We start from the raw sequence: 19017 nt of genomic DNA on the forward strand, positions 1-19017 counted from the left end.
GTATATAAGATGCTGCCGACGCCATTTTCTTCAGTTTTTCTTGCCCCAGATGTCAGGTGCCCCCAAGAAGGTAGGCAATACATATTGCTTTATAAAAACATACAGTAAAAATAAAAACAATACCTTCATCTACAAGCAAATACACCACATAGGTTGTATAGGATAGAGAAGTATAGATAAGTCCCAGCAAAGAAAAGGGGGATGGAGGGTGGGTAACCTGGACTGCAACAGTGAATACACTCTAACATCTACATTTATGGTAGGTACACAACTGTACTAGGTTCATGTTTCACTGTTGCAGTCATTACACTTGGGTTGAATCCCAAAGCAGAGGTAGGGCGGCTGGGTCTAAATAGGATTAGGAGTGGTTATGAGGCCCTGCAGAACTGCAGTGGCAAAGCCTGCTCTGGATTTAGAGTAAAGAGGTAAGTGATGATGCCTGGTAAAAGTGTGCACTGAACTCCAAGTTGCAGCCTCCAAAATTTCCTTGGTTGGTACTCCTCTGAGAAAGGCTGCTGAAGTGGCTGCTGCCCTGGTAGAATGTGGCCTAATATTCTTAGGCACTGACTTGCCATGCTGTGCATAGCAGAAACTAATACAGTGTCCTATTCATTTTGAAATAGTCTGCTTTGAGATAGCCTTTCCTTGTGATCCTGCAGCATATGCTACAAACAGTTGCTGAGTTTTTCTGAAAGCGTTTGTTTTGTCCAAGTAGAAGCGTAGCTGCCTGTGTATGTCCAAAGAGTGCAGAAGTCTCTCCCCTTTATTCTGGGGATTTGGATAAAATGTTGGAAAATGAATCGTTTGGTTAAGAGCCACACTGGATACTACCTTTGGCATAAATGTTGGGTTTGTCCTTAGAGAAACCCTGTCCTGATGAAAAATGATAAAAGGTTCCACTGCCATTAATGCCTGTAACTCTGAGACTCTTCTTGCTGAAGTTATTGCTAGGAGCAGAGCAGTTTTCCATGATATGAATTTTATGTCAGCTGTATTGGCTGGCTCAAAAAGAGGTAGTGTGAGCTTTTCTAAGACAAAGTTGATGTCCCATGTAGGTATCGGTGCTCTCCTTGGGGGTCTTTTGTATTTTGCCCCTCTGAGGTACTGTCTTAGCAGTGGATGAGAGAAAATAGGAGGTTCTGTATTGTAATGAGCTGAAATGGCAGAGGCATGGATTTTAATTGATGAGAAGGATAGGCCTTTGTCCAGCATCTCAGTTAGGTATTGCAAAATCTGAGGAATATTTGGAACAAGTGGTTCAAGTCCTTGTGCCTGGTTCCAAGCACAGAATCTCTTCTATTTTTCTGCATAATATTTCCTGGTGCTGGGCCTCCAAAATGACATCCATAACAGCTTTAGAGAGAAGTGTGTCCTGAGTGGCTATATTATCCGCCATACAGCCAGATTTAAGGTTCTGAGTTGGCTGTACAGGATCTGATTGTTTTGTTGAGTCAGAAGATGAGGAATTAGAGGTAAAGTCCAGGCTGGGCCTTGAGACAAGCTCTTTAGGATTGGGTACCAGTGCTGGCGTGGCCAGTCTGGGGCAATCAAAATCATTTTTGGCTTCTCTTGTCTGACTTTTAGGAGCACCTTGGGAAGGAGAGGCAGTGGTGGAAAGACAAACTGTTAGGGTTTTCCAGCTGAAAGATAGAGCATCCACTTTCTATGCTTGTGAGTGAGAAGTCCCTTGTGCAGAATCTCTGTAGTTGGTAGTTGAGGGGAGGCAAAGAGATCTATGTCTGAGCATCCCCATTTCCTTGTTATCATGCTGAAGACCTGTGGATTTAGTTTCCACTCGTGAGGGTCCATGAGGTTTCTGCTTAGTTCGTCTGCCAGAGTATTTTTCATTCCTGGCAGGAATTGTGCCTGTAGATGTACTTGATAGGTCAGTGCTGTGTTCCACAAAGTAATGGCTTGCCTGCAGAGGGGGTAGGGATGTGTGCCCCCTTGCTTGTTTATGTACCACATAACTGTAGTATTGTCCGTCTTTAGTAACAGTTGTCCTGGATGTAGTAGATCCTTGAAGGCTGTCAGGGCATTCTGTACAACTAGCATCTCTTTTTGACTGATGTGAAGATGCATTTGGTCCGTGGGCCACATGCCCTGAATACATTTTCCTGCCATGTGTGCACCCCAGGCATAATCCGATGCATCTGTTGTTAGTGTCTGCCTGGCTGTGGGTAAAGTGAAAGGCTGTCCCTTGTTGTGGTGACAGGCCAGTGCCCACCATCGAAACTCCTGTTGCAGGCAGGGAATAAGAGTTATTATTGTTTCCAGCCTGTGACAATGTTGAGTCCAAACACTTTTTAGGTACCATTGTAGCTTCCTCATATGCAGTCTTGCAAATGGAATTAGCAGGATGCAAGATGTCATGAAGCCCAAAGCCTGCAGAATTTTTCTTGCAGGTAGCTGGGCCTTTGTTGCCATCATTTGAAAGGAATGAGTCAGTTGCCTTTGCTTGTCTGGCGTGAGATAAGCCATCTGGGCAGTTGTATTTAAGCTTGCACCCAGGAATATTCTCTCGAGAGGGCACTAGTTTTGATTCCTTTTCATTTACTGTGTACCCTAGGCAAATTAGTAATTCTTTTACAAACACCAGATGCTTTAGTAGAATGTCCTTGCTCTCTGCGTGAATAAGGCAGTCGTCCATGTAGGGATATATTTGAATTCCTTTTTGCCTGGAAAATGCAATTACTGGTGCCAGGCATTTTCGAAGACCCTGGGCGCAGTAGATAAGCCAAAGGGCAGTGCAGACAATTGGTAATGCATTGAGCCAGCTATGAATCTGAGGTATCTTCTGCAAGATTGTCTGATTGGGACATGCAGGTATGCCTCTGAGGTCCAAAGTAACTAGCCAAACCTTCTTGCCCAGCATGGGTAGAAGTTGCTGCAGTGTCAACATTTTTAATTTTGGAACATCCAGGAAGGTATTTAGAATTGACAGGTCTAGTATTGGTCTCCAGGCTTTGTCCTTTCTGGGTACCAAGAAAAGTCTTGAGTAAAATCCTTGCCCCTGTTCTTGCTGTGGTACTTTTTGAATAGCTCTCATGTCCATGAGAGCAGAAATTTGTTTTTGTGCCTCTACCCATTGGTTTTGCGGCAGGTCTGGCAAACCTTTTGACCTTGGGTGGGGTGTGAAAGTGGAACCTGTAACCCTGAGAAACAATATTCAGTACCCACTTGTCCTGGGTGATCATGTGCCAATTTTGTGAAAAAAGTGCTAGTTTTCCCCCTAAGGGTGCTGTCAAAAGGTAAGTGCTTGGCTTTTGTAGAGGGAAGTCATTGGGACTGTTTCCTATAAGGTTGTGATTTCTCTTCTCCGCCTTTGGGGGCTGAAGAACTCCATTGTTTAGGTCTGTATGAGCCTTGGGGCTGAGATCTGCCTCTTGGGCATCTGTATCTGCCTCTTTGTGGCCTGTCTGACACTGGAAAGGACCAATTTTTAGAAGGCCAGTTCCTGCAAAATCTAGGTGGCTGAACCTGTAAGAAATACTTTACTGTCTGCATTGATTTTGCTTTATCCTCCATTTTCTTTAACACCTCTTCTGCCTTAACACCAAACAAAGTATCATGCTGTAATGGAGCATCCAATAATTTTGCTTTAACATGATCAGGTAAACTTTGTTCTTTTAACCAAGCATGCCTTTGAATGACAGAGCCTGTAACTGCGGCTCTGCAAGAAGCCTCTAATGAATCAAAACCACATTGCAGAGTATGCTTTCCCACTTGTTCAGCTGCAAGCAATAAATCCTGCATTTCCTTATTGTCAGGACATTCTGAGCTTGTAAGCATTTTCTGTTTTAGCAAAGACATTAGGTATTGCTGATATTTAAGCATGTGAAACTGGCAGTTTAAAGCCCTTACAGCTAAAGTAGCAGAAGTGTAAACTTTTTCCCCCCATCTACCCAGTGCTCTAGAATCCCTATCAGACGTAACAGGGTTTTTTGCAGTGGAAGCCTTGTCCCCCTTGGGACCCTGAGAAATTGTTTCTAGGTCAGCAGCAGGGTATTTACAAAGAAATTTATGAGAGTCAGGAACCCTGTAGTACCCATCTGGCTCGACTGGTGCAGGGGTAAAGAATCAGGAGACAAACTGGAGTCAGAAAAAACATCAACAATATCCAGTACAGGGGGGATAGCAAGGGGCCTGTGCTGAGGCAGTAAAAGAAAGTCTGAGCCTTTTCTTGGATTCTGAATAATCCTGGCTCTCCCAATGGAAATGCTCCCTCATGGTGTGCAGGGTTTCCCCAAAAGAATAATCCTCAGGAGGAGAGGCTAAAGGGATAGATTCTTCAGCATCAGTGTCCTCATAGGGAGGAAGAAAATATCCCTGTTCTGAAGAGGAATCAGAGGAAATAGAAACCTGATCAGAGGAGTCATAGTCAGTGTCTTGCCTACGCCTTTTATCAGGAGGGGGATGGGAACCCCTGATCAAAGTATTTAGGTCCTCGGCCATTTTAAGCATCTGTTTCTTTGGCATGGATGACTGTCCAAGAGAATGCTGTACTTGTTTCTTTGTCTTTAATGGTGTCTTAGACTTTGCCTTGGCTGCTGACGTGGACTTGATAGTAAGCTGTGTAGGTCTGAAAACACCCTCAGAAGCCGATGTCTGCTCAGTGGCTCCGGACCCATCTGAGGGAATAGTTGCTGTAGGCCCAATACCTTGAGTTTCCAGAGGCCTAGTTGTCTCCACGTGGGAGTCAGAGGCGGCCTGTGGCTCTGAGGTAGAGGGTGTCAGGGGCTGCGAAAGCGCCTCACTGAGAACCGGCGACTGACCTAGAAGAGGCTTCGTCGGTTTTGGACCTCGGATGCCTGTCCTTTTCTTTGTCTTTGCATTTTTTATGAATTCCGGTCGTCGGTTGTTCCAACGGCATTATGTAGTTAAACCTTCAGCCAAAGTAATGTAAAGCAAAATCAAACCGATGCTTATTAGTGCGTTGGTTGAATCTAGCACAAAACCGACAACTAGCAACGTCGTGGTCAGGGCCTAGGCAAGGAATACAGTAAGAGTGAAAATCCTTATGAGGTATTTGCTTCCTACAAGAAATACAATTGTTAACTTTTACTGACATCTGTCTGGAGCAAGAAAAAGTTTCCCCAACGGGGTACTTAGCTTTATTGAAGACTTCGGTTGTGAAATTCAAATTCCAAATTCTCAGGAGTCGGCCGACCGGCACTTGTGAACTGCTTTTGCTTCAGGCACCGCGTGGCAAGAAAGACTGAAGAAAATGGTGTTGGCTGCATCTTATATACCCCTGGCTCACTGACGTCAGGGAAGAGGGGACAGCAAACGATGCCGGACCAGGACTTTGGAATTCAGGCCGACTGAGGGTAGCCTGCCAGCAGGATAACCCAAGTGTAATGACTGCAACAGTGAAATACGACGAACATACATGGTTTCCACTATACCTGAAAAAGTAGCTGAAAGGACAGCCAAACTCTTGTAACAGTAAAAATTCCACCACCCCTTTTCTTTTCTACTCAGCTGTGTCCATCACCCATTACAGCTGATGACATAACACTCATTACATGCACTTTAAATGAACATTACTGGTTAAATGGCAAAAATGTGTCGTTACTCCACCCCCTCAATTTCCACTACAAATTTTTCACCCCTCATTACAGCCCATGCACGGTGGCCATTGAAGAGATGCTCAGTTTTGGCAAGCTGTTAGATAAGAGACTCATCTTGGGCACAAAAAGTGAAAAGTAACCGCCTTTATCAAAACCAAAGATAAACAGACCTTCCCAATGGATCAGAAAGGGGTCATTTTGATTTGCCATTTATTTTATAGTCTGGAAGAAATGTTTTACATTCTTTTACCTGTAGGTGTTTAGTTTCCTTCGCCAAACTGCATGAAGTCAAAATCCAAGCAAGGAGTGAAAGATTCAATAAGATTTAAGAGACAACACTTCTTCATGCTGGTACAAACCACTTTGGTGGCATTTTATTGTTTATCAAGTGCTTAAAGGCGGAAGTTGACAGCAAATACAATGAATACACAGAGTACAATTGTACACAGGTTGAGGTATGCAAAAATGAAGTGTAAAAGAAATCAGTTTAATTGAAGTGGTCTTCCATGTACAAAGCTGAGCATTTTTCAGTTGATGTCATTAAAACAATTCATGGCAACAAGATAATTTTATTGTAAAACTGAAAAAGCATTTCTGTTGTGGTCTTACAACTGGAAATTAACCGTAAACAGTCTGTGATACTTGGGAACCAACAAACTACAGATTTAGTAGCTTAGCAAAATACAAAGGGAGATGACCTAAAGCAACAGCTGATACTCTGGGTCACTGCAAAGTGTTTGTAGAAAAAAGTAGTCTGATGCAAATATTCCAACAGTGGACAGTGCAGTATTTTTCATATCCAGTTTCTGTGCGAATTTAGTATCTATAATGGTCAGGCTTGAAAGGTCCTTCTTTGGGCACTCCAAGGTAGCTGGCCTGACCTTCTGTTAGCTTGGTTAGTTTGACACCTAGTTTGTCCAAATGTGCAGCAGCAACAGCTTCATCCAACTGCAAGAAAACAGAAAGACCTTATGAAATACTGCACAAGAAAAACAAAATATTTATTCAGAACTAGTCAAACTCAATGTCAAAAAGCAATATCTTAGAAAATACTGAGTTTTCTAAATTTAAATAAGCATTAAAAACTATGCAATTCTTATTCTGAAGAAAAGAAATGAGTTTTGGCAGTGAAAATCCCAATGATGTAGTAGTACCTAGTCAGCAAGAACAGCTGGCTGTGCAATAAGAGTATACAAGGTTAAAGTTATCATACTGGTATCAAATGCAGTCTTAGGCATATATGAAACCCTTTTTGAAAGCTGTGGGAACTACATTTGCATGTGGAAAAAAAAGACATTTAGCGCTTCAAAACCTGGCCATGTAAAACAGAGCAATGAACAAATATTGTATAGTAATAAATGCATCAGTTGGCATATTCTTCAATATTTTTTCCTGCCTGTACAGGATGGGAATTCTTACTCGGTTCATGCAGGTACAAACTAGGTATAGGTAGAACTACATGTATATATTGGAAAATCCCTTCAAGAATGGAGGCAAAAAATGCAGTTAACCATTCCGTAGTTCACACACAGGTGATTATTTCAAACACCTCTGCCTACCCTTTCTTCCCTTCATACACTGAAAAGGACACTCCTTTTGTACTATATTGCTAATCTGTAACATGTTGCAGGAATAAGACAAGTGACATCTATAAAAGGACAATGCAAAACAAGGATTGCATAGCACAATATCAGATTCAGCTCTTTCCACCATTCCGGGGAGTGGCAAATTATGTTCTTAAACATCAGGAAGTATCAGTCATTTTAGAGTTAATTCATACACTAACAAATAGTTTTAACAACTGCAGACAAACTAAACTTCTATTCACAGCAGCACATTTAGGTCATAACAATATGTAGAAAAAAGAAGTTATGTACTCACCATAACGTTCCATCTGAGTAGTTGTACTTCATTTGTCTTCAACCTGTGAGAATACAGATTCGTATCGGATCCGAGCCGGCAAAAATTACTAGCATCAGCTCTGAGCTCCAGACTCCTCCCCTTACCCATAATACACCTCCACTGCCTTCCATCCCCAGATTGAGTTTGCTAAACTTATACTTAGAACCCGACCTGATAACATACTTGTGACCTATACTACAGCCCTTAGGCTGAACATGCGCCAAGGTCCGGGGAAGGAGGGAGGGATGGTTGAATACAAATGAAGTACAACTACTCAGATGGAACATTATGGTGAGTACATAACTTCTTTATCTGAAGTAGTTTACTTCATTTGGTCTTCAACCTGTGGGACAGTCCCCAGCTACTTAACTCCTGGGAGGCCCTCATGGAAGGATATTCCAGAGCACCGCGGAGACAAAGGATGCTCTCCTTCTAGATGTCAAATCAAACTTGTAATGGGAAATAAGCGTATGAGATGAGGACCAAGTAGTTGCACAGCAAATGTCATCCAAAGACACCCTAGACCAGAAATTGATTGATATTGACTGGTGACGCCACCTTAGGAAGAAAAGGTGGGTTGGTTCGAAGGGAAACTAGCTTTAAGAAAAATCGTGTACGGGAATTTTATGGACAAGGTCTGTAATTCCGAAACCCTTCTAGCAGAGGTAATAGTGACCAGAAAAGCTGTTTTTCACTATAGAAATTTTAGATCTGCAGTTGTGGCAGGCTCGAAAGCCGGGGTGACCAGAGCTTGGAGAACCATAGTAAGGTCCCAACGGGGAACAGGATCTTTGACCGGGGGGGTGTAGCAAAAAAGTGCCTTTAATAAAAGCTTTACACAGTCTAGAAGATGCCAAGGATGCAAAATTCTTGCCCACATGAAAATGAGAAATGGCAGCCAACTGAACTTTGACAGTAGAACTAGCTCCATGCTGGAAAATATCAGCTAAAAAATCAAGAATGGTGGAAAAAGGAGCCGTGAAAGGATCTAAACTCCTCAGAGGCCCAGAAAGAAAAACGTTTCCACTTGCTGCAATAAACCTTTCTGGTTGAAGACTTATGAACAGCTACCAAAATAGACTTAACTGAGGAGGAAAGTCTGGGAGTCCTGGCAATCACAGGAACTGGAGCAGCCAAGCCGTGAGCTTCAGGCTGTCCAGACTTGGATGAGGCACCTCCGATGGGTGTGAAATCAGATCCTGAATGGGATCTAGGATCCAAGGTGAGACCAAAGGAAGGGAATCCATACCTGGCGAGGCCAGAATGGGGTAATCACCTTACCCCCCCAGTCGACAAGCTTTCTACAGAAACCTCGGGATGAGAGGAACTGGAGGGTAAGCATACAGAAGACTGGGAGGCCAAGCATGAACTACAGCATCTCTGGGGGACTCCCACGGCGGGGGGTTCAGAGCAAAAAACCTGCTGCACTTCGCATTGGAAGGAGATGCGAAGAGATCGTAGCAAGGTTGACCCCACTCGCTGAAGATCTGTTCCACTACTGACAGATTCAGAGACCACTCATAAGGCATCAAAATGGTCTGATTTAGCCTGTCCGCTAGAATGCTGGACCGTCCCGGAATGGGCATTGTGATGAGAAAGCGACCAGTGGAGATCGCCCATTCCCACACTCTCATGGCCTTGCAACAAAGAGGGTAAGATCTGGTCCCTCCCTATTTGTTGATGTACCAGACTACTAAAATGTTATCTGACTGAATGGCAATCATCCCCAGAGGAAGAAAGGCATGAAGGGCCTGCAACGCTAGAAGGACCGCCCTCATCTCTAGGACACTGATATGTAAGCTGGTCTCTATGGGGGACCACAGGGCCTTGGACTGTCCTGCCCAAACAATGACCCCCCCCACCCGAGTTGGGAGACATCTGTGGTCACTGTGGTTTGGGCAGGGGCTGGAATAAAGGGTCATCCCTCCAAAATGTCCAGAAAGCTCACCCACCATATGAGGGACAACCGACACACTTGACATAGGTGGATAGGATAGGATAGAGTCCACTGAGGAATCCGCATCTGTAGTCAAGCACATGGAAGAAGAGTTATGGTCACCGCCATCGAGTCTATTGCCCTCAACACTGATTCTGCTGTCGGAAGGTTAGAACGGTAAATTAGGGAGACATGCATCCTGCGGTTTTGAACTCTCTCTGAGGTCAGTAACACTTTACACTGGAGTGTGTATCCTGGCACCAATGTAGTCTATCACCTGTACAGGCTCTAATAGAGATTTGGATGTGTTGATTGTGATACCCAAACTCAGGGCAAGTGTCAGAAAGTAATCCCTGGTTTGGGAAAGTAGACATCTGGTGGGAGCAGTGAGGAGCCAATCGTCCAGGTACGGATATACCTGAATCCCCTGAAGCCTCAGGTGAGCCGCTACAACTGCCATCACTTTGGTAAACACCCTGGGGGCTGTGTTGAGACCAAAGAGTAGTGCTCAAAATTGATAATGATTGGCCCCTAGCAGGAAGCGGAGGAACCTCCTGCAGCTCCTGTGCATTTGTATATAATAGTAAGCATCCTGGAGATCTAATGAGTACATCCAATCGCTCTCTTGCAGGTACGGCATGATGGACTGTAGTGTGACCACCCGGAACTTTTCTTTGGCAACTGACAGGTTCAGGGTAGAGAGGTCCAGAATGGGCCTCAAGTCCCCTGTTTTCTTTGGCACCATAAAGAACCAGACTGATCTGGGGGGATGGTTTTGATGGCTCGTTTTCCTAGCAGCTTGAAAATTTCCTGTGCTGCTGCCTCCCTTTCCATGGGTGGAACGTCCAGGAGGTGTTTGAGAGATATTGGAGGAACCCACAAAGGGGATAGAACATCCTATGGATATGATTTGTAGCACCCAGTGATCCGTTGTTATGGACTCGCATGCCTCTGGGTAAAAGGACAATCGTTCCCCAACTGCCTCCAGAGAAGTGTAGCCGGGAAACCCCTCAGGGTTGCTGCCTGGGTCTGTCAGAGAATGGTTCTCGAGACCCGAAGTTTTGCGGACCCCCTCGGCCTCTAAGCCGGTGTCCATTCTGATCCCTCTGCCTCTAGGGGAGGAAAAGCCCTGAGCGTCCTGGGAATACTGAGACTTCTGGAACCACATATTTTGCCCTCTCTGGTTCCGGGAAAAGGAACTTTGAGGGTTAGAGAAGTGGATCCCAACGGCAGACAGTGTTTTCCCGTCCTTCTCACACTGGACTAGTGTCTCCTTGACGGTCTTACTGAAAAGAGTCGAGCCGTCATAAGGGGCATTGGCAAAGGACACCTTAAAGGGTTTGGTAAACTGGCACAACCTGAGCCAGGCGTTACGCCTCATGGACATGCCGGACCCAGCCGCACCTTCCATAGCATGGGAGAGGAGTTGCATGGGCATATTTGAAACTGCTCTCAGAGTGGCCATTTTCGCGGAGAACGATGCCTTGTCCTCCTGCAATATGGACTTGGGTGGAGACTCCCCTAGCTCCTTCACTAGGTCGCGTTGAAGTCTTGTGACATGGGCCAAGTAATTCAGCGCCCTTACTGAAAAGGTAGCTGAAGCATACACCCGCTTCCCTAGGCGGTCCATCATACATGACTCTCAGTCAGGAGGGTGGACCGAGGAACTTTCCTGAGATAGTTCCCCCTTCGTGGCTGCTGCTACCACCATGGCATCCACTGGGGAGCCCTTGTTCCAGGAAGACCTGTCAATGGGGGGACTTAAAACCTTATCAGGGTGCTTGGGGATTGGCTCAACGGTATCTAGTTCCTTCCACACCCACAAGGTGATCAAATCCACTAAAGGATCCACGAGAAGGGGCAACCAAGATGTAGATGGGCCCGTGCTGAAAGCCTCCAGAAACACAGACTCATCAGAGGAGGGCTTGGGGCAGATCAACCTCCCTACTGGTGCAGGATCTCCATGATGTCTCCAAAGGAGACATCGTCGGGAGGAGATCTTGGGGATCCCTCCCCATAATCTAAATCTGTGTCCTCGGTTAGGGACTCGGGGGAGTCCAATTGCCTCCTCTTGCACATATGCTTGTGAGGCACATCTCCAGTGGGGCTCTCAGGGGAGTGCTCGCAAGCCATCTGTTCCTCTGGGGGAGCCGTCTGGGGCTCTCTGGGCACAGGCTGTCCCTCTGGTAAGACAATGGGAAATGTAGACAGAGCCGAGGGGGTCTGGATGGAGTCTGGGGGGGGCAGTCAGGGGCCTCGATCCAATGGAGAGGACCCGTTCTACCACATCGAATGCCGAAAGAGAATGGACCTCCTGGGAAGATAAGGAGGCCGGTCTCCCAGAGTCAATGCGGGAATCCGAGCCGGACCCAAAGTGGACGGAGCTCCGAGGGAGGGAACCTGGCCTGACAACGTCGGAGCCGATGGAAAAGGTTCCACTTCCACGGATCCGACACCTAGGCTCTGGTTCCGAGAGCAGCTCGGATCCGAACTGGTCGGATCAGAGATGCTCCAGGCAGCTGTCGAGGATGCAAAAACCATTGGCGCCAACCCTCTGACCAAGGCCAACCACGGATCCGAGAACTCTGAAGCTGATGGTCGGACCGGGGAAGGAGAAATTGGTTGAAAAAAAGGAAGCAAGCTCCCCCCTCCCTCAGGAGGGGGGCTGGCAAGACCCCCATCTAGATCTGTGTACAGATAAAGTGCCTCATCATCCAGATCCATATCTGATAAAGAGTGGGTCGACCGTGACGAGGCCACGGACTCAGATCTGGCAGGTCAGGGAACCGTGGCCCAGGAGACTGAATGTGCCTCCTCCGGCTCTGGGGAGAACCTCGGAGACCAGAGCCGAGGGGAGTCACGGATCCGTGCAGACTTGCTCAGGGACGTGAGGTCCGGGGACCTCTTCCTCTTTTCCTTTGTCTTCGACTTTCTCTCCCGTTCTCTACCTCTCCTCTGCTCCACTACCACAGGCTTAGATGCAGGAGTTTGAGACCCAGCCTGGGAAGGAGGGGAGGTCAGAGGAAGAGAATCTGGAGAGGCAGTCACAGCAGCCGAAGACAAGGAAGAAGGTTCAGTGGCAGGCAGAAGACCTTTGAGGGCCAACTTCACCCTTCTATCTTTGAACCCCGCACAAATGGAGCAATCCACACTAAGGTGGGCCACACCTAAGCACAACGCACATAGAGTGCGGCCATCCCCTGGGGAGAGCTTATGGCCACACTGTGCAGCGCTTAAAGATAAGCTTTTCAGCCATTCTACAAAGAAAGAAGACTTAAAAAAGACAGTTTAATGAAAAAGTTTTTGCCTAACAAACACACACCCACTCACTCACTGCACTAGAAAATAGACAACACTAAGGGAGGAGGCACCACAGACAAACTACTCTAACTATAACTACAAACCTACACTCAATGCCAAAGTGATGGGAGGGGAGAAAGGGTACCTACACTAACCTGAATCGGCTAAAAGAACAGAAATTTTAGAAAACTTACAGTAAGAATCACTCACTGCTAGCTGGAGCTCTAGAGACACGATGCATTACAAATCGCGGCAAACGAGATCTGGGGAATGGAAGACAGTGGAGATGTATTATGGGTAAGGGGAGGAGTCTGGAGCTCGGACCTGATGCTAGTAATTTTTGCCGGCTCGGATACAGATCTGTATTCCCACAAGTTGGAGACCAAATGAAGTAAACTACTTATACACACATATATATATATATATATATATATATATATATATATATATATATATATATATATATATATACACACACACACACACACACACACATATATACATATACATATATATACATACACACATACACGGATTCACTTCAGAATACAGAATCCCAAAATCTTGAAACCCTAAATATTGAGACCAAAATCTTGAAATTTCAAAACACTGAAAACTCAAAACAATGAATTTCCTAATATTAAAGACACAAAAGATACCAATACTGACTATATTCCAGCACAAATACATACAGAAACAATTCAAAGACAAACCATATGACTTTTCTCAAAGTCTAAGCAGGGGGAAACCCCACCCTGCACCCCAAGGGAGGACTAAATGAAGAAATACATGAAGCTCTCAGATTGTGTCCTAGACCAGTGTGAGCCCAGCATTGAGCAACATTCTAGTTTCTCCAAGGATGGTGCCACAATATGAACGAGAGATGATTGACTAACTGGCTTAGCTTTTGCTGGTACTCCCAGGGGGTACAGTACTTGTCAGTAAGGGAGGATATGATCAACAGACCTCACTGCTTTGCCAGGGATGGTCTGCACCAGTTTTCAAATATTGGCTAAAATATTATCCTTCACCAAAGTACATATTTATGCAGTGACAAACTTTCTAATGTAGCAAAACCAACTCTAGAAAATCTGAAGGTGTTCCTGCTTAATGGCAGGAGTCTAAAGAAGGAACTCCACTTGCTCCAAGCTCTCCTCACATTAGAGGATGCAGACATTTTTGCATTTACCAAGACAGGAGTGTATACTCTTGGCAGTGCAAGGCTACAGTGCCTTCCACACATACACAAGATACTGCACACAGGCAGGAACTAAGGGTATATCAAAACCAATCATGCCTCAAACTGGTTTGAGTTTCTCCACATATAATTTATGATAGGCAAAGTTCCATCCCATATTTTTGCAAACTTTGGATCCCCTTAATTGACCCAGGAATCCCATAGCACATACTTATACTGAAGTCACTAATCATTCAACCAAATACTATACTCATGGGTGACTAACTACCCCACTATAAACTGGAAATCATCCATGACCCCAAACATGCAGACTATCAGGACTTTATCAACACAAGCACCCTGGACCAGGTAGCCCATAGGGGGTGCAAATGTTTCAGATCTGATCCTCACTAACGTGATAACACTGAAACCCCCAGTGTAATGTCCTCTCTGGTAAGACTGGACCATAAAGCTGTATCTTTTAAATAAAATTAAAACCCGGGAACCCTGCTAATCCTGGAATATTTATGAACTATAAGAAAATGAACTTTGTACCATTGAGTGATAACCTGGCAAAATGTCAAGCCCCCCCCCCCTTCCATCCCTGATGACATTGATACTTATGCAGAACTGTTCAGAGACCCTTACAATCATGTTAATAGATGCAGTGTGATAACTGTGCCCTAAAAAACAAATCATGGTGGAATTCCAATATCAATAGGTTATATAACAAAAGGAAGAAATTTATAGCAAAAATAAGTGCAATGTGCAGCAGGATAATAAAAAAAATAACGTTGTCAATCTAAACAAGACGCTTAGAGGACAAGTAATATCTGCTAACATAAGATTTGATGGGAAATAGCCTCCCGGGTGAAGGACAACCATAAGGCTTTCTTTAGCTATGTCTGCAACTTCAAAAAGCGCACAACTATATGCAGAACTAATACTAATTGTAGCCACCTACACAGAGGTGAAGGGTATAACAAATCTACTGCCAAACAAATTTGGCTCCAGTTTTATCCCCATCTCTCTCCCCCAGCCACCCACAGGAAATACCTTCCAACACCCCCAGCTATCATTGGGGGGGGTGGTTCTTGACACACTGCTAGGCAAAGAATGCCACTTTGATGGGCCCACTAATATCCCAGGATGCTTCTTAAATAACTAAGCCATGGAAGGGATTATCATGGAAATGTTTAACAGCAAATGAAACTTACAGGCACTAGATCCAAGGCAATTTATTTTCCTGAAGGGCAGATCATGCCTGCTCAACCTAGTGTACTTTCTCAAGAAAGTCACCAAGGCAATGGATGAAGGCAAAATGGTTCATACTGTCTACTTTGATTTGGCCAAGACATCTGATACAATACCCCACTGACCAGAAGCAATCAGTACATACTGTGGTTGTTCTTATAATTCCTGAAGCTTATGTAAGGTGGGCAGCAGTGGTAATATCCAATTATTCTAAAAGTATATTTAACACATTGTAGCTTGGAGTTATTAATGAACAGGGTTCAATGTAGGGGATGCTCGTTTACATAATACTTTTGGTACTCCTTAGGTGAGACAGTGGCACTTTTAACAGCAAAGAAATAAGAATAGGATGAGATAAAAAGATTACTACATACAAAATGCAAAGGAAACCATAAGGGTTAAATAATCTTGCACATTATACCATTTCATACCAAAAAATAAACATTTACCAGTGAAGTGGGGGTAGGTGGGTAAATAATTATTCAGGTGTACAGCAACACACGCAGTTTTACAAAGTGGCTGCACCTCCAGCTGGATACTTATGGGAGCCTGAACAAGTTTGGTGAGAGTATTGCATATGAGCCATTTCAAAAATAAACAAGAATAGTTTCAGAGCAAAGCAAGCATCTGCTCAGTGTTTGTAATTTAGTCCAAATACTATACTGACGTGACTGTAAATATCACTGAGCATGGATTGTGTAGTGAGTAAATAAACTTCCCAATTTAGAGACATCATTGTGTATGATGACCTGCCTTTTCTGTGTACTACTCCAAGTCATGAAAAGTAGAATTAAAGTATAAGTCATTGTGGCAATCCACACAGGACATGTTGTTAAAACAGTGTATTCACTTTGTGAGGAACCTCTCTGGATGTTCCAGATGTTGCATGTGCCAAGGATCTAAACCTAATCTCTGACATGAATAGATCATGTAGGGGAGACCTAATTGCCCTTCCTCTGGAATAGGCTTCCTACTGGCATGAAGCAGAACCCTTCCCTGACCATTTTCAAGCACAATCTGGACCAATGGATGGGAAAAATAAATTCACTCCTGGGGTGGTGCCCATGCCCCTTATGGACAGAGGCAGTCTGTAAAAAATTGTCAAGATCCCACTTGCTGACCCTTTTTATCTTTCCTCTAGTGATAGAAAATTGGGTAAAATCAGGGTAACACTGGCTAGGCTTGTAAGGGGTTTTAAACCATTAGCCTAGTAATCTCCTATGAAAATACTAAAGGTGGCATACTCAAAGATGGGTCTAATGAGGGTTGAGTACATTGGAACATTGACTTCCTTCGATCTATATGCCAAACACATGCTTATAAGTTGAGCAACACAAAATGATATCCTTTACCTTGGACACATGTTGGTCGAAAGCTAGGTTACTGCCTAGATATGTCCCCAAATCACAGACTTGCTGGGTGTACTCTTAGGTTTCCTGTGGTAGCCAACTTCTCAAAGGGTACTATTATGCATTTCTTGGCAACGAGTTTTAAACTGTGCCTGTGGCACCAGTTGTCTGTATTAGTCCTTCCTGGAGGATATTAGTGTCTTGATGGTGTTCTACAGCTGCTCCCAGTTTGCAATTATCTGCAAATATTGTCAGTCTGAGGTGATTGATATTGGCCTTCACTTACAGAAAGTAGATGCCAAAAAGGAGCAGGCACAGCACTATGCCCTGACTGAATCCTCTAATGCACATCCTCTTTATGGAGGTGGACTCACCTATGCTAACTTCTTGGTTCCTATCTGAGAGTCAGCTGGAAGTCTAGCATGCAGCTTAGAGGCTTATGCCCAATTCCATGAGTTTGTTTACACTGCTGGAGTGGGGTATTGTATCAAATGCCTTGGCCATGTCCATGTAGACAGTATGCACAGTTTTGCCCTCATCTATTGCCTTGGTGACCCTTTCAAAGTCTTACAGACTGAGTAGATATGATCTTCCCTTGACAAAACTAAACTGGGTTGGGTTCAGTGTCCAGAGCTTTCCTATATCATTATTAATCATTTTCAAAATGATTCTTTCCATGGCATTGCATACAAGACTGGTCAGACTAATGGGTTTGCAGTTTCTCCGGTCTGTTGAAGGCCCATTCTTATCTAGAGGGATGACGGTTGCTGTTCTCCAGTCTCATGGCATGTAGTCTGACTGGAGGCTATGGTTAAATAAATAGTAATTCCAGTGTCCTAACAGGTCAGGTTTCATGCTATTTAATAGCCCTACTGGAATATTATTGGGGCCATCAATGCAGTATTCTTGTTCTAGGCTATACTGGCTAACAACCACTGGGGCCATTGTAAGTCTAGCCATGCATCCTAAATGTAACAGAAAAATATCAAGGTTCCTAAAAGTTTTCGAACGATTATTGAGTCTGTAGGAAAAATAAAAGACAGCGAGTCCTTTAGCGTGCTCTGGGTAACAGGACCATCACTACCGTCTTTACGATCACTGCAGTCTAGAGAAGTACATACTAGAGAAACTACATAATTAGGGAGTACAGGCAGACAATATTTTTTTTCCTGATCAAAATAATCCTTGCTAATTAGTCTAGTTAGGAAAAGCATTTCCTGACAATAGTAGATAGACAGTGACCAAAGGATATTTTAATCAATGAAAATGCTGAGGTCCCTAATTGCCAAGTCAGCTTTCAAAGGAGTGTCATCCAAATTGCTGATGTATGAGTGTACAGTTTGTCCAAAGGACACAATACCACGTCTTGGCATTTAGTTTTATGCCCTGGTCCAGGCCTCATTTATTTCTGTGTGTGTTAGTACTGGTCAGTCATGTGCCACTGATGTCAATCTTGATATAAGAGATGCAAATGCCAAACACCCAATTGCTCCTAGGATTGATCCCTTTGATACACCAGTGATCTCTCTGATGAGAGCCTGCGTCCCATACTTGTAAACTGTGTTTTATTGTTTGCTAACCAGAAGGTAACATAAGTGTTTACATTTTAATTTGATTGATTATGCCAGAACGTAGGAGGGCATCAAAGGTCTTGGCTATGTCCATTCAGGTAGTGCGAACCTACTGATCTGAGAATAATGCATCAGTATCATGTTCAAGGAAGCTCACCAAGTTCCAGAGGCAGTATCTACCTTTCAAAAACCTAAACCATGAGCCATGCCTTGTACACAGCCTTTGTTCCAAGTATCTACCTTTCAAAAACCTAAACCATGAGCCATGCCTTGTACACAGCCTTTGTTCCAAGTATCTACCTTTCAGAAACCTAAACCATGAGCCATGCCTTGTACACAGCCTTTGTTCCAAGTATCTACCTTTCAAAAACCTAAACCATGAGCCATGCCTTGTACACAGCCTTTGTTCCAAGTATCTACCTTTCAAAAACCTAAACCATGAGCCATGCCTTGTACACAGCCTTTGTTCCAAGTATCTACCTTTCAGAAACCTAAACCATGAGCCATGCCTTGTACACAGCCTTTGTTCCAAGTATCTACCTTTCAAAAACCTAAACCATGAGCCATGCCTTGTACACAGCCTTTGTTCCAAGTATCTACCTTTCAGAAACCTAAACCATGAGCCATGCCTTGTACACAGCCTTTGTTCCAAGTATCTACCTTTCAGAAACCTAAACCATGAGCCATGCCTTGTACACAGCCTTTGTTCCAAGTATCTACCTTTCAGAAACCTAAACCATGAGCCATGCCTTGTACACAGCCTTTGTTCCAAGTATCTACCTTTCAGAAACCTAAACCATGAGCCATGCCTTGTACACAGCCTTTGTTCCAAGTATCTACCTTTCAGAAACCTAAACCATGAGCCATGCCTTGTACACAGCCTTTGTTCCAAGTATCTACCTTTCAGAAACCTAAACCATGAGCCATGCCTTGTACACAGCCTTTGTTCCAAGTA

General features: G+C 44.3%; 1 protein-coding gene across 1 annotated transcript in view; it reads right to left on the reverse strand.

Annotated features, from left to right (window-relative positions):
* Window positions 1-5919: 5919 nt before the first annotated feature.
* AHCY (adenosylhomocysteinase) overlaps window positions 5920-19017 on the reverse strand; it is a gene marked incomplete in the record, with an annotated part of 361029 nt that continues 347931 nt past the window's right edge. Inside the window, 1 exon segment of the mRNA XM_044090274.1 lies at window positions 5920-6521. Coding sequence (XP_043946209.1) covers window positions 6390-6521 — 132 coding nt within the window.

Source organism: Protopterus annectens, chromosome 12.part0 (assembly GCF_019279795.1).
Source record: "Protopterus annectens isolate FY-2018-M chromosome 12.part0, PAN1.0, whole genome shotgun sequence".
Taxonomy (NCBI): Eukaryota; Metazoa; Chordata; order Ceratodontiformes; family Protopteridae; genus Protopterus; species Protopterus annectens.